Source organism: Heteronotia binoei, chromosome 20, assembly GCF_032191835.1.
Source record: "Heteronotia binoei isolate CCM8104 ecotype False Entrance Well chromosome 20, APGP_CSIRO_Hbin_v1, whole genome shotgun sequence".
Lineage (NCBI taxonomy): Eukaryota > Metazoa > Chordata > Lepidosauria > Squamata > Gekkonidae > Heteronotia > Heteronotia binoei.
In genome coordinates, this window is record NC_083242.1 from 16407336 (window position 1) to 16434352 (window position 27017).

A 27017-nucleotide genomic window follows, 5' to 3' on the forward strand; every position below is an offset into this window, starting at 1 on the left:
AGTTCTTCAAAAGTAATATAAGGTTCATTAGTCAGTCCATTAGGGCAAGACAGTTTCCCCAACTTTATTATTCTTTTGACAATTAATCATCCTTGAAATAATCTTCAGCTTTGTTTTTAAAAGGATCAAGTATAACTTAGAATTTTTAAAAATTCTTCAGTAATTGATTCTTCTGTACTAAGAATTTCTCCTGCATTCCTGTTGGTATATTTGCTAATAACTGGGCCAGTTGTTCACCTCGTCTGTTGCCAAAATCAGACGTAATTTGTTTCTTTTTTAAAAGGATCTGGCTGCTCTGTGTGCAGTATCTAGTAATTTAACTCTATCTAGTAATTTGTCTCTCAATACATCTAGCTCTTTTTAATCATTTTCAGTTTGAGAACCTGTCAGGTTCTTCCCCTGTTGGACCCTATGAGGGGCTGGGCAGCTGCTGCAGGATGGATTAAACCAGGGACCAGACACACCTCAGACTGAGTGGAGGGGTAGGTTAACGTCACCTAGACACCTCGGACCGCTCATGCTTTTGTCATTCGCCCCTTTATTTCTCTCTGAACCAGCCAAAACGACAACACCGAGCTCTTCCTTCCCGGTGTGTATCCCTGGCTCCCTTTAAATCCTGTCCCTCCCGGTATCTGCCCCCTCCTAGCTTGTTTCCCCCCCTTTTATTGAGCCCAGCTGAGTGAAGTTGGTCCTTGCCGGTGGCCGCATTGCCAGGTGGCGTCCGAGGGTTTCCCTGCCGGAGGCTGGAGACCCTTCTGGTGCTGGAACCGTCGGCAAACATGGCGGAGGTCGGAGGGACGTCTCCCAACGGTTCCCCCGTTGGCGGTGGCGGCAGGCAAGAGGATGGAGGCGGGCTGGGAGGAAAGCGCTCCAGACACACCTCCTCTCTTCGGTCTTCCCTGGTATCTGGGCTGTCCTCGTAGAATCGGGACATGAAGTCTATGTTGGCGTGGAGATGACCCTTCCAGTACTGGATGTGGAACCTGAAGGGAAGAAGGGACAGGTACCAGCGGGAGACTCTATCATTGTGGTCTTTCATCCTACTGAGCCACTGCAAGGGGGCATGATCAGTGACTGAGGTGAAGGGGTTGTTGGCCAGGTAGAACTTGAGGGCCCCCACAGCCCACTTGACTGCAAGGGCTTCCTTTTCTACAGTGGAGTACTTTAGTTCGGGGGGGTGCAGCTTCCAGCTAAGGAAGAGAATGGGGTGTTCTACCCCATCTTGTTCTTGCGAGAGCATGGCACCGAGTCCCGACTCCAAGGCATCTGTGTGCACCAGGAAGGGCACTGCGAAGTTGGGGTTGTATAAGGCCATGGCGTCCGTTAGAGCGCAGGCTAAGTCCTCAAAGTTGGCCCTACGCGTTGGCGACCACACAATTTGGTTGGGCTGCATCTTCTTAAGGGCATCGGTGAGTGGGGATGCCTGTGAGGCGAAGTGAGGCATAAACCGCCTGTAGTAGCCGATAAGGCCGAGAACGTGCCTGAGGTGTTTCTTCGTGCGGGGTAACGGTGTGTCGCGTATCTAGACCACTTTCAGGGGCCAGGGTTTCACATGTCTATTTCCCATGAGGAACCCAAGGTACTTTAACTCACAATATGCTAACTTGCTTTTCTGGGGTTTTACCTTGAGTCCAGCCTGGGCCAGCGCCCGCAGGACGGCCTGTACGTGCTGTAGTTGTTCCTCCCATGAGGCGCTGAAGATGATGATGTCATCAATATAGGCTGCTGCGAATCCATGGCATCTGGCTAAGGTGGAGTCCACCAGACGCTGAAAGGTAGCTGCTGCCCCGTGGAGCCCGAAGGGCATACGACGGAGCTGATATAATCCCAAGGGGGTTGCAAAGGCCGTTTTCTTGTGGTCCTCCGTGTTTACCGGGATTTGCCAGTATCCCTTCGTTAAATCCAGGGCGGAGAGGTATCAGGCTGCCCCACGGAGGTTGAGAAAATGATCCATGCGTAGCATCGGGTATGCATCGAACTGTGAGACTCTGTTCACCTTGCGGTAGTCGACGCAAAAACGGGTGGAGCCGTCTGGCTTGGGCACCAGCACTATGGGGCTTCACCAGGCACTTTTGGACGGTTCGATAATTCCCATGGCTAACATATCCTGGACCTCCTGCTTCACCTGTTCCTGTCGCTTCCGAGGTATTGGCCTCCATACAGCTCTGGCCACTTGATGGGGTTTTGTGTGGATGCAGTGCTCAGCGAGCGGGGTAACTCCGGGCATGCGGGAGAAGACCCCCGCGATATGGACCACTGCTTCCTGTAGGGCTTGTTGCTGTCCTTTTGACAGCTGGTTGTTGTATTGGGTTCCTCTGTTGGGGCCGCCGGGACCCAGGGGAACACTGGCGATGGCAACTCTTCCGGCTGGCAGCCGAGGCCACACCAGGGCCCTTTTCGGGGGTACCGACGCTTCAAATGATTGATATGTAGCAGGTGGAGATCCTGGGCTCTCTGTCTGCACTGGACTTCATAGGTGACCGGTCTGACTTGGTGGTGGACTGAGAAGGGTCCCTCTCAGGTGCCCGAGCCCTTTCTGGGGGCAGCCTGTCGGTGCATCAATACTCGGTCTCCTGCTTGTAACTCCCTCTGGCGGACCCCTCGATTATAATACTGGCGGTGTTCCTCTTCTGCCCACGCCAGGTTATGTCATGCTTCCTCATGGGCGGCACATAAGCGTCCCTGGAGGAGTTGGATGTGCTTGGTAGGGGTACGACTGGGGACTTCCTCTGTTCACCTCCACTGGCCCTCGACTAAGTCGAGCAGTCCACGCGGTTGATGCCTGAAGAGCTGCTCAAACGGGCTGAAACCCATGGAGGCCTGTGGGGCCTCTCTGAGGGCGAACAGCAAAGGGTCCAGAAACAGATCCCAGTTGTGAGGGCGGTCGTGGGCAAGGTCGCGGAGGCCCACCTTGAGGGTCTGGTTGAACCGTTCGATCAGCCCGTCGGTTTGGGGGTGGTAGAGTGAGTTGAAGATCTGTTTAATGCCCAAGGTGCGACACAACTCGCGCATTAGGCGGAATTGGAACGTGGCGCCCTGATCGGTAAGAATTTCTTCTGGCAGCTCAAAATGGGCAAAGATGTGGAGGAGCACCCTAGACACCAGTGGGGTCTTCAGGGACCGCAAGGGAACTGCCTCCGGATAGCGAGTGGCATAGTCCACCACCACGAGTACATACTGATGACCTCGAGGCGTGCAATCGAGGAGCCCTATGAAATCCATGGCCACTCGTTGAAAAGGGTACCGCTGTATGGGCAACGGATGCAGAGGGTTGTTCGTGCTGTGACCGTTTGGCATAGTGGGCATGAGCGGCAGAACTACTGGAGATCCCTGTGAACAGAGGGCCAAAAGAACCGGGCCAATACTTTGGAGAGGGTTTTTCATGGCCCCTGATGTCCAGCCCACAGAAGATTGTGGGCGGCCTTCAGAATTTTGGCCCGGTAAGTTTGGGGGATAAGGAGCTGCATCTTCTTGGACCCCTCCTTGGGAGCCTCGGGGACCCTATACCAAACCCTTCCCCTCTTCTCAATTCGGGGCCATCTTTGTGCCCTCCAGGAGTCCTGCACCTCACCCTCACTTACCGCCACCACCTACCGCGAGACCTGCAGGGTGGGGTCCTTGTCAGTGGGTCCTCGCCAGGTGGCATCCGAGGGTTTCCCCACCAGAGGCTGGAAATCCTTCCGGCGCTGGAACTGTCGGCAAACAGGATGAAGGTTGGAGGGGTGTCTTCCGTTGGCGGTGGGCAAGAGGACGGAAGAGGGCCAGGAGGCAAGCCCTCCATACACACCCTTAGGCATTTTTTTCTAATATCTTCTTCATGGTCTCTGTGCTTCACACTCATGGGATAGAGCGCCTGCGTAATTCCCTGAATCAGTACCTAAAAAGCCGGGGATTTTTTCATGCTCGGCACCAACGGGCATGTGCAGGCATCCTAATGCGCATGCTCACCGGCGCCAGCACAGGGATCCCGCCAGTTCCTTTCTGACCGCTGCGCTGAGAGGATCTCCTTTTGTGTCCCCGGTCAGTAAAGTAATCTTAGGATTGCCTTTCTTGTTGTATATAGACCGTTTGTTATTTTCTTAGTGTAGTTAGTTAGTTGTTAAATAGTTAGTGCTGTAAAAAAAATTAAAAAAATTTGTTGGACTTGCCCTTCGGGGCCCAGTTTTCCCCCGTTTTTCCCCTCAGAGACTTTCCTGGGTGGGTTTTTTCCTTGGCTTCTATGGAAAGACGTTGGGGGTTTTTTTAAGAGGTGCCGCTCCTGTGGGAAGAAGATTCCCCCCCCCCAACGGCCATTCCCTCTGTCTCCTTTGTTTGGGCGAGGGACATTGTATGGATTCTTGCTCGCGCTGCCAGAGTTTTTCCAAACAAACTCGCAAGAATCGAGCGGTGAGGCTTTCGGCTGCGTTGGTTGAGTCGGCACTTTCTCCTCAAAAGATGGCATTGGGCCCGCCGGTACCGATGGGAGAGGCTGCGGCCCCGACGTTCACATCGGCCGATAAATCGCCGATCAGGACCAAGATGCCAGTCGAGCGCGGGCGTTCCACAAAGCGACCTTCTGAAGGGTCAGTGGACACCCCAGCTAAGAAGCATCGGGATGACTCCGGGACCCAATCATCCGCACTGAAGAAGGTGAAATCTAAGGAGAAGCGGAAGAAGAGATCATCCCGCACTCCTTCCCCTTCTCATGACGCTTCGACATCGATGTCGACCGCTCCACCGAGGAAGATCTTGGCATCCCCACATCGTAGCCCTTCGGTGTCGAGAGGCAGTGCTTTGCAGCAGTTGCGTCTATCGGCATCGGAGCAAGAGATCGACCTCACTCAGCGCTCCCATTCTTCGAGGTCGAGGCGTCACAGTGAAAGCAACTCTGACTCAGAGGTGGAGGTGTCGACACTGATGGAGTGGATCAGGATCAGGCAAGAGGTCAAAGAGAGCTGGAACCAACCACCATAGCTCGCCGCTTCCCACCGCTTCCACCGTGAGAGCAGCGCCAGTGGCCTCCCTACGTCTATCCATACCCGCCGTGCCAGTGGTACCCCCCTCGGGAGTTTGCAGACTGGGACCAGCAATCCAAGGCATCCCATATGTCGAGGATTTCCCAGCATTCTAGGCGGTGTCCCTTGGCATCGATGTCCGTCCCGCATGAAAGACACGGCGTGGTGGTGGAGGAAGTCCAGCCTAGGTCATCAGTGTCGATCTGGTCACCCGTCAGAGAGTCAAGCAGACTCCCTCAGCAGGGGTGCGACTTCCCTGCAAGAGTGGGAGATACAGTGGCGCTTCCTTCAACCCGTGTTTCAGCTCTGGGGGTATCCTCAGGTGGACGTCTTCGCCACAGCCGAGAACTGGAAGTGTCCTCTGTTCTGCTCTAGAGGGGGCTCGGATCCAGAGTCGTTGGGAGAATCTCTGCTGTTCCCGTGGGAAGGTCGGTTCCTATATCTGTTCCCACCTCTGCCACTATTGACAAGGGTGGTCAACAAGATCGCAAGAGAGAGACCATGCTATTCACTATTCATTAATTTGAATGGAAAGCCCCACTGATACCGTATACCCTCTTGAGATAGAATCTTAGGTACAGATATTGGGCATGTCTAACAGAATGGTTTTAAAAAGGAAAGACTTAACAGTTCTTAACCAAAAGGCGGGTTAGTTAGTCACAAAACATTTCTGAAAACTGCTCTCCTATCCTGACCTCAGAGCACTGAACTGTTACATCCGTTGGTTGATGTCTCTTTTGAGAACCTTTCTTTTTTTAATTCAAAAGGCAGTATCTATTTTTATTTCTTCCTGAAAGTCTGATCTTAATCAAACCTATAAATAAATCAATGAGATTATTTTTCAGACACTCCCTCTTTCAGACCGTGAACCTTTAAATTAGTTCTTCTTAATGTATTGTAAATCTCCACGGGACCTCTGCCAAAGTTTTTACCTCTTCTTCCTGTGTGTGAAAAGCCTTTTCTAATAATCCTAATGCTGTCTGTGCTTCCACTCTTTACATTGTCCCTTTAAATCATCTTTATTTTGAGTGTTTCCATTAGCTTGGATAATTCCAGATTTCTTGTCCTGCTTGTTCATCCTGTCCTTATTGCACTATTTTTAGGGGCGGGACGGTGGCTCAGTGGTAGAGCATCTGCTTGGTAAGCAGAAGGTCCCAGGTTCAATTCAATCCCCAGCATCTAAAACGGGTCCAGGCAAGTAAGTGTGAAAAACCTGGAGAGACGCTGCCAGTCTGAGTAGACAATACTGACTTTGCTGGACTGAAGGTCTGATTCAGTAGAAGGCAGCTTCATATGTTCAAATAGCATAATTTGCCTGGAGCCTCAGTGACAAAGGTGGACTGTAAATCAAGTAAATGTTAAGAAGGGGGAAAAAGATTGGCAAATAGCACATTCAGTATCTCATCTTTTGCCTAAAGAGGTTTTGCTTAACAGAGTTACAGCCTTTGAAGACTATTAACTTCAGGGGACCTAGAGAAGATTATCCTATCATAAGAGTATCTTAAGCATCCCTATCATAAGAGTATCTTAAGCATCTTTGCTTAAGATAATGGTTGAAAGTGCATTTGGCTGTCACTCAGGGTTGCCAGGTGAAACTGACAAGCGGGCAGGGGACTTACCAGGCGGCTCTGGGGGACAGGGAACTCTGAAGTGAGCCTTTTAAATGCTTTCCCTCCACTGGAAGTAATGGAGGATGGGGGGTACCTTCTTCTGGGGCTTATAGAATTGGACTCCTTGGTCCAATCTTTTTGAAACCTGTATTTTTAAGGAGAGGCACCAGCAGCTATGCTGAAAATCTGTTGCCTCTCTCTCAAAAAAACAGCCACCACCCCCCTGAGCCCCAGATACTCAACGATCGATTCTCCATTATACCCTATGGGGATATCTCCATAGGGTATAATGGAGTGCCCAGAAGCTACTGCCCCCCCCCTGCTTTCTGATAGCCCTGAAGTGGTGGGGGAAGGCCTCCAAACCAGGGGATTCCCTGCCCCCAGCTGGGGACTGGCAACTGTATTTGAGTTCATTGCTGCTGCTCCATCTCTGCATAGATTCTGCACTGAGCTTTCCCCCAGTTGGCTTCTAGTTGTGCCATGATTCTATGTCTTGCCATCTTTTCCCTCATGTGGAGTTCCTTCACTGCTGCTTCACCTTGAAGGCGCATTGCCTGAAAGTGGCCTGCAGATAGATCATGCAGCTTGTAGCAAAGCCATCCAAGGGCACATCCAAATTGTTTTCGTTTTTTTTTTTTAAAATCTGCACTTGAAGCTGAGCATCTGCCATTGCATTTGATTTTCATTTTCAGGCAAGAAAATGGAGATGCTTGTGCTGCTGTAAATACAAAGCTGGGTGACTGGGGAAGGGGATAAGTGACTGGAAAATTACTTCCTTATATAAGGGCTGCCAGGTCTGGGTTGGAAAATACCTGGAGACTTTGGGGGTGGATCTGAGAGAGGACAGGGTTTGGGAATGGGAGGAGCCTCAGCAGGGTCCGCCCTTCAGAGCAGCCATTATCTCCAGAGGAGCTGGTCTCTGTCAGCTGGAGATCAGTTGTAAAAGCAGGAGTTTTCCAGGTCCCGCCTGGAGGCTGGCAACTCTACTTACTTACTGAAACTATAGGCTATAAGTTCTAAGAGGAATCTTTTGCAAGCTCTTTCCACACCCATTTCCAATTGCAACATTATCAGACAAAACTGTCCCTTTGGTCCTCATACGGGCAGCCAGGAGAAGGTGGTGAAAAACGGAACAGGTTTCAAAAGCGGAACACAGTAATTAAACAAAGGGAGACTGCACAACCCTTTGCAAAGAGGCATGGGCTCTTCAGCATCCTGTTCTGCATCAGATCCATCTCCTCTGGCAGCGTCTGACCTCCTCAGCCCATTTTCTCTTCCATCAGGGAACTAGTATGTGTTGCACGGAAGGGCTTAAATATCCCTCCCCTCCAAATGAACCTTCTAGAAATTGCTATTGGCTTTTATTTTTAAAATAATTGGAACATCCTGATCACAGGTTTCCCGCATCATGTCTCTTTTTGTCCCTGGTTGCCTGGGTTAAGATGGAGGCTTTTCATAGAATCATAGAGTTGAAAGGGACCTCCAGAGTCATCTAGTCCAACCCACTGCATAATGCAGAAAACTCAGACACCTCCCCCTAAATTCACAGGATCCTCATTGCTGTCAGATGGCCATCTAGCCTCTGTTTAAAAACCTCCAAGGAAGGAGAGCCCACAACCTCCCGAAGAAGCCTGTTCCACTGAGGAACCGCTCTAATGGTCAGGAAGTTCTTCCTAATGTTGAGCCGGAAACTCTTTTTATTTAATTTCGACCTGTTGGTTCTAGTCCTACCTTCTGGGGCCACAGAAAACAATTCCACACCATCCTCTATATGATAGCCCTTCAAGTACTTGAAGATGGTGATCATATCACCTCTCAGCCGCCTCCTCTTCAGGCTAAACATGCCCAGCTCCTTCAACCTTTCTTCATAGGACTTGGTCTCCAGACCCCCCACCATCTTTGTCGCCCTCCTCTGGACCAGCTTCTCTATGTCCTTCTTAAAATGTGATGAACCAAACTGAACACAATACTCCAGGTAAGGTCTTACCAGAGCAGAGTAGACTTGTAAGAGAGCACATTGCATTTCTAGTTCTAGATGGAAGCCCCTTGTTTTTCATTTAGCAAAAGAATTACTCACTGGCAAGCTGGAACACAGCAGCGATGGCTTCCTCCCACCACTGGGTATCCTGGGAGACGATGGGCAGTTCCACCAGGCCCAGCATGAAGAGGAGCTGACCGGCTGTCAGAGCGACTGTGGCGATCATGTTACAGGCCCGCATCATGTCAAACTGCACTGCAAGGGGGGGGGGGCAAAAAGTGAAGGGGCATCACATTTGTGCAAAGGCAGAGGAGCAGAGAAGCATACAGAAATGGCCAGCCCTTGAAGAAAAATCCTGCAAAGTTTTTGATTTTTATAAATTCCATGGCCATGAAAAATGTGGCCGTGGTTTTTCATCCACGACAAGTCCTCCTGTCTTCTTCCTTTGAAGATTCTTGCCCTCTGTTGTCTAAGCTTTTTACCCCTAACAGGTTATGTAGGAAGGTGGTGTGCGTGTGTGTGTACCCAACAAAGCAAGTTAGCGTGTCCAGGAGAAATGCAACAGTGAACAACTTTGCATTGCTAAATTTCAGTAAAACAACCACCAAGCTCAGCTACGGTAAGGTCACAGCCAATGTTCCCTCTAAGCTGCAGAGTCTTGTGAGCAAAAATTCTACTTTGTGAGCTACTGGCATTAAAGCTGTGAGCTGCTGCATAAATTGGTTTGCTCTGGGGCCATTTTTCCTGAGCTAATACAAAAAGGTGTGAGCTGGAGGTTAAAAATCTGTGAGCTAGCTCATGCTAACTCAGCTTAGAGGAAACACTGGTCACAGCTAAGGCTTAGGTTTGTTATGAAGCACCCTGAAGAACTGAGCTGGATGAGATTCAGTTGATGCAACGATGGTGGAGAAAAAGCTTCACGGCCTCTCCTTAGGCCTGCAAATGAGCTCTGCAGCATGCTATGTCAATTTCATCCCAAGTCTTCTGCCAGTGGCACTCTGGGGATTTACTGATCTATCACATGTCCTCAAGCTCCTTCATAAACTATGGAGCTGGGTGCTTACGAGAGAGGGGGGACAGGATGTTGATGAATGACACTATGACCCTTGCTGGTCCATCATTCCATGCAGCTACAAGAGCCTCAACAAAGTCGCTAGTGTTGTTCTCAAAATCCTTCTGAGTTGCATGAAATCCAGTGGTGGACTCGAAGTCCAATTCAAGAAATATCTGGGGACTTTGGGTGTGGAGCCAGGAGACTTTGAGGATGGAGCCAGGAGCAAGGTTGTGACAAGCATAATTGAACCCCAAAGGGAGTTCTGGCCATCACATTTAGTGGGACCACACTCCTTTTAAATGCCTTCCCTCCATTGGAAATAATGAAGAATAGGGACACCTTCTTTGGGGGCTCATAGAATTGGACCCCCTGGTCCAATCCTTTTGAAACTTGGAGGGTGTTTTGAAGAGAGGCACCAGATGCTATGCTGAAAGTGTGGTGCGTCTACCTCAAAAAACAGCCCCCCTCCCAGAGCCCCAGATACTTGCAGATCAATTCACGATTATACCCTATGGGAATCGGTCTCCATCGGGAATAATGGAGTGCCCAGCAGACAGTTTCCTCTTCCTCCCCCCTCCCCGGCTTTCTGTTAACTCCGAAGCAGGGGGAGGGCTTCCAAACCAGGGGATCCCTTGCCCCCACCTGTGAATTGGCAACCATAGTCTTCGAGGACAGGTAATCCTAACAAGTCCACCACCCCTGCACAAGGAAGTGAAAAGTTCGGTCTGTTTTCAGAAAGTAACGATCAGACGACAGCAGAGACAGAAGATTCATCCCCCTCAGATCACCCATGATTCTGTGGCATGCGATGGCTAGTTTGAATTTTAGCCGTGGGTGCTTCATGTATGTTCTTATTATTGATGTTCTTTCATTGCTTGATAGAGGGCTTTACAGTCGATTCCGTGCGGAATCTCTCCCTACAAAAAGATTTTCCACTTGATGGGTGTAGGACTGGGATCTGGAGGACTCGGGTTCAAATCTCCACTTTGCATGAAAGCTGCTCGCTTGGTGACTGGGCCGGTCACTCTCTCTCTCAGCCTAATCTACTTCCACGGGGCTGTAATGAAGGTAAAAATCTAGATGAGGAAACTAATAGGTAAAAGAGAGATGAAGAGAATGATGTAACCCAGTTTGGGTCCCACTGGAAGAAAAGTGGAGTATAAACATCTAATGCAGGGGTGTCAAACATGCAGTCCGGGGGCCAAATCAGGCCCCCACAGAGCTCCTATCAGGCCCCGAGCAACTGGCAGTCGTCTGCTTCTTTCTCCCTCTCTCTTGCTTCCTTCTGCATAACAACTTGCTTTGCAAGGCTTGATCAATTGCACAGGAGCTACAGAGCAAAGCCTCTATTTTCTCCATTGGCTGAGGCTCCTCCTTTGGGGAGGAAGGGGGAGGGAGGCAGAGCTTGCTTTGCTAGGCTCTCAGTTGCACAGCAGAGCTACTGAGCCAAGCCTCTCTTCCTTCTATTGGCTGAGGCTCCTCCCAATCCTAGTCCCCTGGGGAAAGGAAAGAGCCAGAGCTTCCTTTGCCCAGTTCCCTGGATCCCATGGGAGAGATACAAAGAAAACACATTTAGTACCAATGAGTGCTAATGTTTTAAGCACATTTTAAGTTATGTTTAAAAAAAAAATCTTCAATTGTGTTTGTGTTTATATCTCTGCTTCCTAATCTTAAATAGGTACACACATGGCCTGGTCCGACGAGGTCTCATTTATGTCAGATCCTCATAATAAATGAGTTTGACACCCTTGATCTAATGATTAAAATAAGACCAAGTCTGCTGAAAACTCAGGCAGACAATGAACATCTTCTGTTTGCTGATCCCTGTCTCATGATCCGTGTCTGTTTGCTTCATCCTCGCTCCCCCACTGCCCACGAAGTAGCCGGCAGTCTGCAGTTAGGAGAAAATTATTACTCACCATCAGTTTTTAATGTTCAAATGTTTCTGAAATGTATTTTAAGTATGTTTTACTGTGATTGTTTTAATAATGGTGTAAATCGCCCAGAGTCCTGCAGTAGCAGGGATTAGGCAATCCGTAGATTTAATTAACAAGAACTACAACAACAGTGTATTGCTTAAAGAGCAGCGGCAGTGTTACAGTACACATTGTCGTATGGAATACATTAGAGTGGTGCTGTTTTATGCCTTAAACTTGCAATATGTCGATATTTTTTAACATAGTGCATTTGTCTATATAACAGTATTTGTCCATTATAACTGACTTCTAAATGTTCATAGTGCAGCCTGACCCTTTATGCAAAATGTATACAAGGCAGGATGGCTGTTTGATTGGTATACTGTTACGCTAGATCGCGTTCACTGAAAAGTTCTGTGTTTTTCTTTATTTCCCTGTTTTAACCTGGTGGATTTCCTGTTTTTTTAAATCCTTTTCCTTCCTTTCCCTCTAGGCTTCGTAAGTGTCGCTGTGCCAGCACAACATCCTATCATCCTGCTGTTCACAAGCAGCCATTTCTTGCCATCCAAATGGGACTGCTGAGGGTGGGTTCCCCCCCCCCCCCAGCCTTTTTACACTGCTGAAGGGTGCCTTTTCTGCATTCACTTGCAAGGTTAACACAACACGTAATACTGCCCTAAATTCCCCGTCACTACACATGAGATTCCACCACATGCCCATTTAGAAGTAAGTCTCCTTCAGCGACTTAAGAGCCCCGTGGCGCAGAGTGTTAAAGCTGCAGTACTGCAGTCCTAAGCTCTGCTCACGACCTGAGTTTGATCCTCGGTGGAAACTGGGTTTTCAGGTTGTCGGCTTGAGGTTGACTCAAGCTTCCATCCTTCCGAGGTTGGTAAAATGAGTCCCCAGCTTGCTGCGGGGGAAAGCGTAGATGGCTGGGAAAGGCAGTGGCAAACTACCCCGTAAAAAGTCTGCCGTGAAAACATTGTGAAAGCAATGTCACCCCAGAGCTGGAAATGACTGGTACTTGCACAGGGGACCTTTTCTTTTTCCGCCTCTTTCAGTGAAGATTTATTTTCTCTCTGTTCCTTGTCTTTTGGCCCTCAGGAATAAATGTTTGTTTTAGTGCAAGGGGAGAGCTTCAGTATAGCTTGAGCTCAGGGCACCCGCTTTGCTCCTATCTTGTCCAGTCCTGGCAAAATGAAAGGCCTCTTCCCAAGCCCCTGCTGTCTGTTCTCCCACCCACAGTTGTGAGCTGGGTAGTGACCACAGATAGGGCTTTCTCAAGAGTGGCCCCTCATGTCTGGAATGCCCTTGCCCTAAAGCTTGCTTGGCACCTACTTTATTTCCTTTGAGCAGAAGGCCCAGATATTTCTTTTTTTACCCAGGACTTTAACTGAAGATTTCTGTCTTCTAAAAAACTGTTTTTATGGTCTGCTTCTATCCATTCTAAGAAATATTAAGCTGGTGAGTGGCAATTGATGGCTTGTTTGGTGGTTTTATGATTTTGTTTTTTACTTTGTGAGTGTTTGCTGGGCACTCCATTGTATCCTATGGAGACCGGTTCCCATAGGGTGTAATAGAGAATCAATCCATGGTATCTGGGGTTTGGGGGGGCTGTTTTTTGAGTTAGAGACACCAGATTTTCAGCATAGCATCCGGTGCCTCTCCTCAAAACACTCCCCCCCACAAGTTTCAAAAAGATTGGACCAGGGGATCCAATTCTATGAGCCCCCAAAGAAGGTGCCCCTATCCTCCAGTATTTCCAAATGGAGGAAAGGCATTTAAAAAGTGCATGGTTCCTTAAATATGATGACCAGAACTCCCTTTGGAGTTCAATCATACTTGTCACAACCTTGCTCCTGGCTCCACCTCCAAAGTCCCCTGGCTCCACCCCACTCCTCAAGGTCCCCAGATATTTCTTGAGTCAGATCTGGCAACCCTAGTAATAATTTATGATTGTTTAGGAATAGCAGAATAGAGCCCCGCGGTGCAGAGTGGTAAAGCTACAGTACTGCAGTCGGAGCCCTCTGCTCACGACCTGAGTTCGATCCCAGCAGAAGCTGGTTCAGGTAGCCGGCTCGAGGTTGACTCAGCCTTCCATCCTTCTGAGGTTGCGGGGGGGGGGGGGAGTGTAGACGACTGGGGAAGACTATGGCAAACCACCACATAAAGAGTCTGCCGTGAAAACGTTGTGAGAGCAACGTCACCCCAGAGTCGAAAACGACTGGTGCTTGCACAGGGGACTGCCTTTACCTTTAGGGATATCAGGCTGCTGGTTGGCATTCCTGGGAGCTTTCTGGGCAGGGCAATGGGTAGAAACGATGTCTGGCAATGTGTGACATGACATTGTCCTGAAAACCTGGCTGTAACACTCTGGTGATTTCTCCCTTTTTTGGTATTTTTGTATTTTGTGTGTGTGTGTGTGTGTGTGTGTGTCTGCACCTGGAAGTCATGATGACCTCTGGTGACTGACCCCTACTGGGGGCCTTCAGAGGTGTGACTGAATAGAGCTTGCTCCTGCCCACCTAACTGCTGGTATTCCAAGGAGGTCTCCCATCCAAGCACTTGCTAGAATTGATCGGGCTTGCCTGGGCTATCCAAGTCAGGACTCTGGTGATCTCTGAAAACTGTATTGATTGATTTATTGATTCCTGAATGCCCCCCAAAAACTAGCTGAGAGAACTGCATGGGGAAAAGAGGAGGTAAAGTATTACACTGAAATGTGAAAGAAAATATGGAATTTTAAAGGGACAGTAGCCTCAATAGTACTTTGTCCCCAAGGATAAGCTACTGCTGCAGTGGCATTTTAAGTTTAAAAAATTGCCACAAATTGGGTCTGACAAAGGATAGAAGAAAATACTCAAATGCAGTGGGCTGACTACAGTGTCCTTTAGATGATCCATAAAAAACTTTACAAACGAGTGATGATTTTAGACTCATTGGCTAGCATGAAATGTATTGTACTAGCAATGTTGGAGCTTGGCTTTTGTGCAGCGCTCCAAAAAGCACAGATTTTCATCCCACGCAGAGTTCTGCCCTTTAAAGCCCTCTGACTTCAGCACGCTTAGCAGGATGTAATTGGATGGCACAGTTAGAGTTAAGTCTCCTAGGTTTAACTTTAGAAGGTTTAGCTGGTTAAAAGCCACCAAGAGAAAACTGTTTTTAAAATGCAAAAGCAGCAAAAATGGAAAGCACTGAAGTTTGTAGATCTTTGGCATATGACTAGAAGTGGGCAACCGTGAGTCAGGGAGGAGGGAGCTCTAGCTTGTGAAGCTGTGAAATGTGCTCATGAGCAGTCTTTGCCAGAGCCGAGTACAACATTGCTTTGGTTTGCATTTAGCTGTCAACCAGGGAGTGATGAGTTCCTCAGTGTTATGAAGATGTCTATCTTCTGAGCTGACTGCACTGGAAAGAGGACTGTTGTCTTTACATGTTGGTTACCATAGCCAGTGCATACCTGTTGCAAACTTGGAAATTTCCCCTCCTTTTTCTACGTCTTTTGTGTTTATATAATGCTGCTAAATTAAGAGCTGGCTATTCAGCCTGTTTCTGATTTATTTTTGGCTTTGCTGTAACCTTTCTAACATCCACAGGCCCAGAATCAGTCTGTCTCCTGATTAATATTGCAAACCCTATCATTTTTCTTTCTGGGGGCCTTTTTTTAATCACACAGTTGTAGGTGGTGTTTTCTGGTAATTGTGAACTTCTCAGTCTGTTGTCCAGGGTTGTTAAACTAAGTGAGGTGTTGGATGGGGCCCACTCTCTTGTTTTGGCATTTTTAAAAAATCTGCTTTGTCTCTTGCTTTTATAGCTTAATCTGTTTCCCATCTGGATGGGCAATCCGGTGAGTCCCTGGTTTGAAACTTTTAAGGAAGTTTTCCTTAAGATTTCAGTCACATCCTCTAATTCAGGGGTGTCAAATGTGCAGCCCAAAGGCCGGATCAGGCCCCTGGAAGGGCTCTTATCAGGTCCTTGAGCAATTCACTGTCATCTGCTTCCTTCTCCCTCTATTGGTCGCTTCTGTGTCACAGCATGCTTTGCAAGGCTTGCTCAGTCACGCAGGAGCTACAGAGCAAAGCCACTATTTTCTCCGTTGGCTAACCAGCACCTAAAGCAACTTATGTACAAAAGCTCACAATACCCAGCCAGTTCATGTTTTCCTCTGAGTTTTAGGCTCAAAGCATTGATCGTTAGATTTCTGTAAAGAATGTCAATAAATCAGAAGTAGGTTTGCAATTTACAGACACATGCCTGAACAACACCTGAACTGCATACTCAAGACTTCTACAACACAGACATTGTCTACAGATTTTGATGCAGTAATTCAGAGCAAGAGATGTTAGTTAACAGAGACTGGTAAATATAAATAAAATATTACAAGTGTGCTAATCTTTTAAGCATGTTTTAAGTTTTGTTTTAAAAAATCTTTAATTGTGTTTGTCTGTGTCCTTTTTAAAGCATTTATCTCCACTACCTGATGTTACATTTTATGTTCCACATGGCCTGGCCCAACAACGTCTCATGTCAGATCCGCCCCTCATAAAAAATGAGTTCAATAGCTCCACTCTAATTCCCTCATCACAATTTCTATAGGTGTGTATAGGAGATAGCTTTTAAAACAGTCGATCATTAGCACATTTATTCCTATCCTGCCGTGTTCTCTTGTCTAGTTAACACTAATCCAGCAGGCTTCTGTAAAATTTCAAGAAATACTGGGGGAGGAGGGGGAAGAAACTAGTTCCAAGTTGCTTAACCAGTCTGGCCATAGTAGATATGTACGTTTCACTGGGAGTGTTGTAGGCACTTATCATGTTCCCATAATTAACAAAATGTGTATTTCTCTGTTTTGCCCTACTGATGGCCACCAAGGCAGCTAACAATTTAAAGCCAGATTAAAACTTTGTTTTAAATTTTGCTTTTTAAATCACCTCCCCCAAACACACAACATCAAAACAATTAAAAGCAGAGTTAAATTGTGTACAAGGCATAAAGACAGCCATTAAAACATTGGTTAGGATCACTGAGGGAATGTCAAATGAAATTTTAAAGAAGTCTACACCTGCTGGCAGAAGGCAGTGATACTTTGTACTGGACCAAACAAAATTAGTGCAAAACACTGTGCAAGCTTTCAAGCCCACCAGGACTCTTCTTCAGGCTGGACGTTACAAGACTTGAAATGTTAGAAGGATGAAAAGCAGATTTTGTAAGGGTCACTGCTTAATGGTCTCCGGACTCTACCCCCAAAGTCCCCAGATACAGGGCTGGATTAACAATTAGGCCAAGTAGGCACTGGCCTATGGGCCCCCATGCCTTTAGGGGCCCCAGGCTGGCTCCCCTCCACCGGTTTCCCCCCTTCTTGCAGCCTTTCCAGCTTGCACGTGTAGCCAGTAACTGAGCCCCTCTTTGCCTGACTTGCCTGGTGCAGCTACTGCTGATGTTGTTACCAAGTTTGCCTCTCTCTGCCTGTTCCCCGCAGCTTTGTCAAAGGGGCTTTTAAGAAGGTGCCTGCAGACTGCAGCAGGGGCAGTGGGGCAGGCACTCTGACTCTGAGATAATTTGCAAGGGGGTCCCTGAGATTTTGACTGCCTAGGGATCTCCACAGGGTTTAATCCAGCACTGCCCAGATATTTGAGTCGGACCTGGCCAGCTCTACACTCCTTCGAGCACATGTCAGCACTTCAGGTCATCATTTGGGGACAGTCTATGGCTCTTAGCATCAGTTGCCCACTTTGGGAAAGCGTATCACGCCATTTGGAAGCAAACATGAGCCATCGAGGGATTCTTTCCCCTCTAACTTTTTATCAAAGGCACAGCTGTGCTTTTGGGAGACACACCTATTCCTTAAGAAGCATGAGGATGCAGGGGCAGACACATGTTTGTTTTGGAAAGGAGACACTCGCAAGGAAAGCTTCCAGACATTGTTCCAGAATGTGCACATCTCTCTGAAACCTATACATGTGGGCTGGTGTTTTTTTTTTCCTGTTTCAGAGGCTCTGATGCTTCTCTAGGCTTGACAGATTCTGAAGAACTCCCAGGGGTTTTATAAAGAGGACATCAGGATGGGATGCAGCCTTTAAAAGCAGTATCATGGAGGGGAGCATCAGTTTCGCAGTGTTTTTGGTCTCCTGCAGGGCCAAGCTACTAGTTGCGGCATTGCATCCCTCTGAGCACTGCAGTGCCATGGTTCTCCATGTGGCCCTTGAATTAAGATGATGCCTATCACCCTGACCTGGAGCGCTCAGGCAAGCCCCATCTCATCAAATCTTGGAAGCTAAGCAGGGCCAACTCTGACAAGTTTTTGGATGGGAGACCTTCTTGGAATACCCGCAGTCAGGAGGGCAGGCTTTATTCAGCCACCTATCAATATCCTCCAGGCCCCCAGTAGGGGTTAGTCACCAGAGGTCACCATGACTTCCAGGTTCTTCTCTGGCAAGTACTTGGAATACCAGCAGTCAGGAGGGCAGGGGCAGGCTCTATTCAGCCCTGAATATCCTCCAGGCCCCCAGTAGGGGTCAGTCACCGGAGGTCTACATGACTTCCAAGTGCGCGCGTGAACACACACACACACACACAAATACCACCTGGGGGAAATTTTGTGGCTAATTAACCTTCCACTTGTTTTTCCCCCCACCACAGGGAGAGAGGGGGATGGGCAGAGTTTAATACTGCAGAAATCCAGTCCCATGCCACTTAATAGAACTTTGGCAAGAAGGGATGTTGGACTTAGATTTAAAAAAGCATAGAGTGTTTTCCTGGGGAAACGATTGCAAGAAACGCGAGGACACATGTTTGGACTTTTTGCAGCAAAACAGCTTGGGTTGATTTTGGTTTTGTGGGGCGGGGGGAGGATTTGCTGGGAATTTTTAATTTTGTCTACTTAGAATGATTTTTTTAAAAAAGAGAGAGAGAGTGAAAGCAATTTCAGGTCCCCTTCTTAGATTACAGACATGGCTTTGTGTTGTGTGGGGAAGGGGGAGCTGTGCATGAGTTCATTCCACATGGCCTGGACCTTCCATGTTACCACTTGCTGCCAGCGCAGCAGGAGAAAGGAGATGGATGACTGTTGCTGATAGGGACAGACTCCAGGTTTTACAGGGTCAGGAGACGCCTGAGTGATGGACACACACCTGCATGCCCCTTTGTTTGCTGGGTCACGGAGATGATGCAGGACTCTTGGTGGCGGCGACATCTGTACATTTCACAGCATGTCTGTTTCTGGTTCGGATCCATGTGTGGTGCAGTGAGCTGTTGTTCTTAGCTAATAGTGCTCGTGCTAGCTGGGTCACCTGCATGTTTAGCAAAGCAGGGCTTATTCCCAAGCAAGCAGGAGGTGGTGGCAGCTACAATCCAATACAAAAAAAGATGACACCTATCAGGAGAGGGACGGTGGCTCAGTGGTAGAGCATCTGCTTGGTAAGCAGAAGGTCCCAGGTTCAGTCTCTGGCATCACCAACTAAAAAGTCCAGGCAAATAGGCAAGAAAAACCTCAGCTTGAGATCCTGGAGAACCTTTCTCCTGCTGCGCTGGCAGCAAGTGGTGACATGAAAGGTCCAGGCCACATGAAATGAATTCACATGCAGCCCTCCCCCTTCCCCACACAACACAAAGCTACATCTGTAAACTAAAAAGGGGACCTGAAATTGCTTTCATAACTTCAAGAGGGGATTGGATAAACATTTAGAGCAGAGGTCCATCAGTGGCTATTAGCCACAGTGTGTTGTTGGAACTCTCTGTCTGGGGCAAGTGATGCTCTGTATTCTTGGTGCTTGGGGGGGGGGGGACAATGGGAGGACTTCTAGTGCTCTGGCCCCATTGATGGACCTCCTAATGGCACCTGGGGCTCGATGGGCCATTAGCCTGATCCAACATGGCTTCTCTTATGTTCTTACGTTCTTCAGCCTCTTCTATTTACAGTAACAGATAAAGCGGGACCAGTTACGTCTGCTTGGCACACAAATTCCCAGATTGACTCAGATTCCCATTTCCTCCTTCATTATGCGAAGTAGACTAAGCAGTTACCTGGGTTATGGAAGCAATAATTTGATTCTGACGTGGATGAACACAGACTTTATTTAGTTACGTTTAAATGATATCCCCGGGGAGAATTGTGGTGTGCCAGTGCAAGAGACTCAGATCAGACAAATGTTATGTCGTTCCTGTGGGGTAACAAAATAAAAAATGATCTCATTTAGAAATCTAATCATGGTGGTGTTCCTAAGCATACATCTGCATAGGAGTCTTTTGTTTTTATTCCTTTTTTTTTTTTTGGTCAGTGTCAGGATTTATTATTTTAAAATTTGAGCTGTGATGTATTTGCCGAAAGGTCTGTTTCTTTTAATAGAACCAGTTTGGGCCCTGATGTATTCTGTGGCCATGTTCAATGTAATGCATTTATGTAGAATAATCATGTATTGCAGGTACCAGGCAGGTTCATAGGAGACTTGACGTGTGTGTGTGTTGTGTGTGTGTGTTTTGGCTTTTGCCCCCTCTATTGCGCAACTGTGCGTTGGAATAGCCCGGTCTGTGTACCGCTAACCCCAAAAGAGCTGCTTTGGCAATCTTGAAACACCGGTAATCAATCATGTATCCAGTATGCAGGAGAATTAAATTATTGCCAAGTTTTTGGTGTCAAGAGTTTGAAACAAAACAGTGAAGATTTGCCATTGGCAGGGAGCTTTTTACACTTCAGAGGGAAGTAATGTTTTTTAGCCCTTTCAGTAAGAGGGGACTGGAAAGCTTTCACTAGCCCAGAAGGGCTCTGGGTTATTATTAGGTGAGCAGAGTGTGTTTTGTGCGTGGGCAGGAGGAATTCCTAGCAAAGGGCATACGCAACAGTGTTACTGTGCAGCATGATTCCTAGAAGGGTTTTTTTTTTAATTGGAGGACAGCATGCAGTACTGAATGCCTGTGGCAATACGCAGTCTGATTCTGCACCTTCAGTGGGGTGTGTTCCCCAGCGGCATAGTGTAGAACTGCCATCTAAATCTCTTCCTCCCTTGCACCTGCAACTATGGACCAAGCTGTAATCCCCACACCCCCTGCATAATGAACGGGAAGTGGACGTTTTCTGTAGGGGTACAAGTGGCGGGGGGGGGGGGGGCGGGGGGCAGAGAGAGGAAGCAAGAAAGTTCCCTTCTGCTGATGGGAATTTTCGTTTGGATCCAGCCAGTCGAATGGTTGCCTTGGATTCTTCCTCAACAGGCCCGCTGCTTAACTAGGCAAGACCTCCTCCTCTGTGCCTCTGAACAGGCGGCATCTTACAGTTTCCTGGTCATTTCCTGTGCAGAAAATGCCCGCCGGATTCATGTGGAAATGGCTCAAATGGGCCCAGTGTCAGATAAAGCCATTGGTGACCAGATTTGAGAGCCACCTTGGTGTAGTGGAGACCATTAGACTAGTAATTGACATCTGTCTAACCTATCTCACAGGCAGGGGTGAAATTCTAGCAGGAGTTCCTTTGCATATTAGGCCACACAACCATGATGTAACCAATACTCCAAGAGCTTACAAGGCTCTTTTTTGTAAGCTCCAGGATGATTGGCTACATCAAGGGGTATGGCCTAATATGCAAAGGAGCTTCTGCTAGAATTATACCCCTGCTCACAGGGTTAATGTGAGGATAACATGGAGGGGAGAGGAGAATGAAGGAAGTCACCCATAGGAAATTTTTATGGGGGGGGGGAGAATGAGTACAGCAGTGGTCAGCTCGCCATTATTTATTATTTATCTATACCTTATTACTTATTTTCCAGTTTTCTACTTGAGACTCAAGGTGGATTACGTGGTACAGAACAGGGTAACCCAATAGCATGAGTGATCTACTAAACAATGCAATAGGACTAGGATTGCAAACATCAAAGTCCAATAAATGTATCAGATGTGCTATGTCAAGCAATGCAGAAAATGGAATCACTAAAAAATGAAAAGAATGCTGTGAGAGCATAGAGCATATAACAGATCAATGATATATAGCATATTCTGGGGCACAGACTACAGTCCTGTTCTGTATTAAAGGTAAAGGTAAAGGTAGTCCCCTGTGCAAACACCAGTCATTTTTGACTCTGGGATGACATTGCTTTCACAATCTCCTATATCTTGGCAGACTTTTTATGGGGTGGTTTGCCCTTGCCTTCCCCAGTCATCTACACTTTCTCCCCAGCAAGCTGGGTACTCCTTTTACCGACCTCGGAAGGATGGAAGGCTGAGTCAACCTGGAGCCAGCTACTTGAACCAGCTTCTGCTGGGATCAAACTCAGGTCGTGAGCAAAGGGTTCTGACTGCAGTACTGCAGCTTTACCACTCTGCACCACGGGGCTCTAACCCCCTTTTCTATCTTAGCTTTATATTATTATTTTTAAATTAGATTTTTAGGCCACCCTCCACTGGAAAAAAAAAAAGACCTCCCAAACAACTGTTTTATATAGTTTGCAGAACAGCAAAAGTGTGGGAGCCTTTCTTCTGAACCTGAAACTGTAAATTCAGTCTTTTTTCCCTCTCTAATTCACTAGTTCAATGCTTCTGATAGCGCCACCTAACAAACGGGTGCGATCAGCAACTGCTCAAACACATGCGTTTTCAATTGTGGCTCCCATGGCCTTTCTGAGGAAGTCAGAAAAGCTCCCACACTTTTGTCATTCTGCTAACTGTGTAAAACAGAATGGTTTAAGAGGGCATTTTTATGAAGGTCGTAGAGCTATAGGATAATGGAATGGTTCAAGAAGGAGCTTTTCTAAAATGAAAAGGACTGCGGATTATATCACAGTATATTATGCACTATCTGTTAGCTATATGTGTTATTCTGCCAGTTTGGTGTGGTGGTTAAATGTGCGGACTCTTATCTGGGAGAACCGGGTTTGAACCCCACTCCTCCACTTTCAGCTGCTGGAATGGCCTTGGGTCTGCCATAGCTCTCGCAGGAGTTGTCCTTGAAAGGGCAGCTGCCGTGAGAGCCCTCTCAGCCCCACTCACCTCATAGGGTGTCTGTTGTGGGGGAAGAAGATATAGGAGATTGTAAGCAGCTCTGAGTCTCTGATTCAGAGAGAAGGGTGGGGTATAAATCTGCAGTCTTCTTCTACTTCTTCTCTTACTGCGTTGATTTCTACCTTTGTAATATCTTCTGCATTGCTTGACATACCGTGTGTAATGATTTTTGCTCTTTTTCAAATTGCTGTAGTTCTAGTCTTACTGTGCACTGATTATTAGATGTCTCATCTGAAGGACTGAACAAAGTAGGAGTCCAGTTGCACCTTTGAGACCAACAAAGTTTTATCAGAATGTAAGCTTTTGTGTGCAGGCACACTTCTTCAGACGAGGAATGAGGTAGAGTGAGCAGAGCTACATATATATATATCTGGTGGGCAGTGTTAAGAATGTAAGGTGATACAAAGTTAAAATCCAGTGGCATCACTTTGTAGGACTTTGCATTCTTAACCACTGCCCACCAGATATATATATGTAGCTCTGCTCATTGTACCGTGGTTGTTGCCCATAGCCACTTTAGTTTCGGAAATTCGTTCTGGGCTCTAAGAAGACTACAGTGCCCTGGAGAGTCTGACCAGTTATGTTTGACCTCTATTTTGAGCATCTGCTGGGTTTTGTCTGGCCGCTTTCCAAAGAGAAATATCAGGGATATGGCTAATGGGCCCTGGCATTGTCTGAGCCGCTGCCTCTGTAAACAATTTCCAGTCTCTCGTTCCCACACAGACCTCTCTGCCTCTGGCCTCACCCCCCTCCATATTTCAGGTCTGAAAATGCACTTATGTAAATCATACAGCGAAGACGGACAGATGTTTATATTTAGCCCTCCGGAGAGTCACGTACTAGCCATCAATATTGCGCCGCTCCCCATCTCCTAAGCGTACTTGACCCCAGGAATTCTAATAAGGGAAGGCTTCCACAGCCTCTTTCTCTGGGAAATGGAATTTCATGCTGCTCACATCGCTTGCCTCTTTCCCGCGTCTTCGAGATCCCTGAGAATTTCCAGAGGCCCCTGCTCCCGTACCACCTTCTTTAATTTCCCTCCCACCCTTGAAATGGCAGTGCCACTACAAAGAAGCCTCATGCCTGAGCGGCATTCCTTTTGCAAGGGAGCCTGGGCCATCTCTCTGCCCGTATGCGGTGCTCATCATAATAACGTCTAAGTGACCCGGCTGTCAGCTTCTCATTAGGAGCTACTGGTGAGAGGCTGCTGCACAAAGGAACCCTTGTCCCATCCGACGTCTCCAGTGACGAGTGCTTCCTTAAAAGAGAAGGGAGCTTTCACTGGAAAAGCATTCACGGGCTCGCTCTATGCAACTAAAAGAATCGACGAGCAGACTCCAACTGGAGGATAATGGGTTGGGTAAATAGCGTTGTTGGACTCAGAATGAAAAGCAGCCTCAGGGCAGGATAGGCTTCAGGTAGTTTGGAGATGGCCCCGGCTTAGGTTGCCAGCAGGGCTGGCCCTGCCACTAGGCAAGCTAGGTGACTGCGTAGGGCACTGGCCTTCTGGGGGCACTGGGGAACTGCTGTTTGGTTTAAGTGGGCTGAAGGTGATTGTTACTGATTGATTAGAAGTGGCTGTGTTCCTGGGGCAGACTTAGGCCCCACCCTCTTTGCATTATTAAGCTGCACCTTGCCAGAGGCGCGAGCCTTTGGCGTGAGACGAAGGGCAAGAGCTAAAGGGCTCTTGGCCTGTGGCTCTTAGCCTGGGGGCTTTGTAAGGACCAGGAACCCAGATTCCTATTTTCCTTGTGTTCCCAATAAGGTAAGTAGACCCTCCAGAAAGAGAGCCACATAAACAAACAGGATTTAAAAGGGGACTGTATATTTGAAAAAAGCTATCTTGAAGGTATAATGCCAGCAGGGTGGTGGGGGCTTTCCAGTGTTTTGCACTGAGTGTCACATGTATGACTGTCTGCCCATATGACAGAAGTCTTGGGTGTGTGCTCGATGCAAAAAGCTCCTGGTCCTCAGGGAATGAGTTTGTACCCTTGAGGCCGAGGTGACTGACCAGGAGAAGCAGAGACAGTCAGTTCGGCACTCGGAGAAGACTCTCAGGGACGTGTTAGATGAGCCCCACTCTGAACATGGCAGCCCCATTGCTGCCAGGGAGCATGAGGGTCGAGAGGGAACAGGGCACTGTGCTGAGGATAAGGGGAATGAGCTCTTAGAAGGGACCTCTTCTTCAGTTGGTGAGCGGGTATCCTTTCACGCCCAGGAACCATCCCTGGGCAGGGAGGTGGGGGTCTTGGTAGTTGGTGATTCAATCCTTAGGCAAGTAGACAGCTGGGTGGCAAAACTGCGTACTGACCATATGGTGACTTGCCTGCCTGGAGTGAAGGTAGTGGACATTACACATAGATAGGCTGGTAGACAGTGCTGGGGAGGAGCCAGTGGTCGTGCTGCATGTTGACACCAATGATGTGGGGAAATGCAGTCGTGAGGTCCTGGAGGAAAAATTTAGGCTGCTAGGCAGGAGACTTAAGGCCAAGACCTCCAAGGTAGCCTTCTCAGAAGTGCTACCTGTTCCATGTGCAGGGCAGGAGAGACAGGCACAAATTAGAAGTCTCAATGTGTGGATGAGACGATGGTGTAGGGAGGAAGGGTTTAAGTTTGTTAGACACTGGGATGCTTTCTGGAACAAGCGTGTGCTGTACAAAAGAGACAGTCTCCACTTGTCCCCAGATGGAACCAGGCTGCTGGTGCTTAAAATCAAAAAAGTGGCAGAGCAGTTTTTAAACTAAATCTAGGGGGAAAGCCGACAGAAGATGAAATGTCTCTGGTTCGAGAGGACTCATCTCAAAGAGATGAAGGGAGCTGTTACTTTTCTGCTAGGTAATAGATCAGAGTTGTCCACTGAGATGGTGACAAACAGTATTGACTGTCTGCCAAAGTCTCGAGGCAGCAGGAGGAAAGTTTCAGGCCTAACTTGCCTGGGAAATTATAGATGTTTGTATACAAATGCTAGAAGTGTTCAAAGTAAAATTGGTGAGTTGGAATGTTTAGTGTTGGGGGAAAACATAGACATTGTGGGAATTTCAGAATCTTGGTGGAATGAGAAGAATCAGAGGGACACAGTGATTTCTGGATATAAGTTATATCGGAAGGATAGGGAGGGAAGTGTTGGAGGTGGGGTGGCTCTGTATGTCAGAGAGGGTATACAGTCCAGTAAGACTGAGGTCAGAGAATTAGATTCTCTTCTAGAAATGCTTTGGGTTGAAATAGAGGGCCCAAAAGGAAATTTAACTATGGGAGTTTGTTATCACCCACCAAATCAAAAGATAGAGGATAATTATAATATGATGGAAGGATTAAAGATAGTGGCTAAACGTAAAAACTGTGTCATAATAGGTGATTTTAACTACCTGCAGATTGATTGGGTCAATATGTGTCCAGGTCGAGAGAAAGATTGAGTTTCTAGATGCTTTCAATGACTGTGCTATGGAGCAGATGGTCTCAGAACCTACCAGGGGTGGGGCAATCCTGGATTTGGTCTTAAGTAATGCCCAAGACTTGGTGAGAGATGTAAAAGTGATTGCACTGCTAGGGAGCAGTGACCATAGCATTATTGATTTCACCACTTGTATAAATAGGGAGTTGTCCTAAAAGACCAGCACAACCACATTTAACTTTAAAAGGGGTAGATTCTCTGAGATGAGGAGGCATGTGAAGAGAAAACTGAAAGGAAAGGTAAATACAGTCAAAACTCTTGGGGAAGCTTGGAGGCTATTTAAAACTACAGTCCTAGAAGCTCAGATAAACTATATACCACAAGTTAAGAAAGGCACAAACAGGTATAAGAAAAGATCTGCATGGTTAACAAACAAAGTAATGGAAGCTGTAAAAGGTAAGAAGGATTCCTGTAAGCGGTGGAAAGGTAGTCCAAGTGAGAATGCAAGACTGTGATCAGGCAGGCGAAAAAGAACTATGAGGAGCATATTGCAAAAAAAATAAAGACCTCAAAAAGGATATTATAGCACTGGAAAAAGTGCAGAAAAGGGCAACTAGAATGATTACAGGTTTGGAACACTTTCCCTATGAAGAAAGGTTAAAATGCTTGGGGCTCTTTAGCTTGGAGAAATGTTGACTGCGGGGTGGCATGATAGAGGTTTACAAGATTATGCATGGGATGGAGAAAGAAGAGAAAGAAGTCCTTTTCTCCCTTTCTCACAGTACAAGAACTTGTGAGCATTCAATGAAATTGCTGAGCAGTCAGGTTAGAAAGGATAAAAGGAAGTATTTCTTCACCCAAAGGGTGATTAACATGTGGAATTCACTGCCGCAGGAGGTGGTGGCAGCTACAAGCATAGCCAGCTTCAAGAGGGGATTGGATAAAAATATGGAGCAGAGGTCCATCAGTGGCTGTTAGCCAAAGTATAATATTGGAACTGTCTGGGGCAGTGATGCTCTGTATTCTTGGTGGGGGGGCAAAGTGGAAGGGCTTCTAGACCCACTTGTGAACCTCCTGATGGCACTTGGGTTTTG

At 47.5% G+C, this 27017-nt stretch overlaps 2 protein-coding genes across 3 annotated transcripts in view; one reads left to right on the forward strand and one right to left on the reverse strand.

The window, feature by feature from the left end:
- IFT140 (intraflagellar transport 140) overlaps nt 1-27017 on the forward strand; it is a 133015-nt gene that overhangs the window by 69365 nt on the left and 36633 nt on the right. The window lies entirely within an intron of this gene.
- Nucleotides 1-27017, reverse strand: part of TMEM204 (transmembrane protein 204) — a 59739-nt gene that overhangs the window by 25974 nt on the left and 6748 nt on the right. The window contains exon 2 of the mRNA XM_060260943.1: nt 8682-8837. Within this exon, the coding sequence (XP_060116926.1) occupies nt 8682-8837 (156 nt within the window). The remainder of the gene's footprint in view (nt 1-8681; nt 8838-27017) is intronic.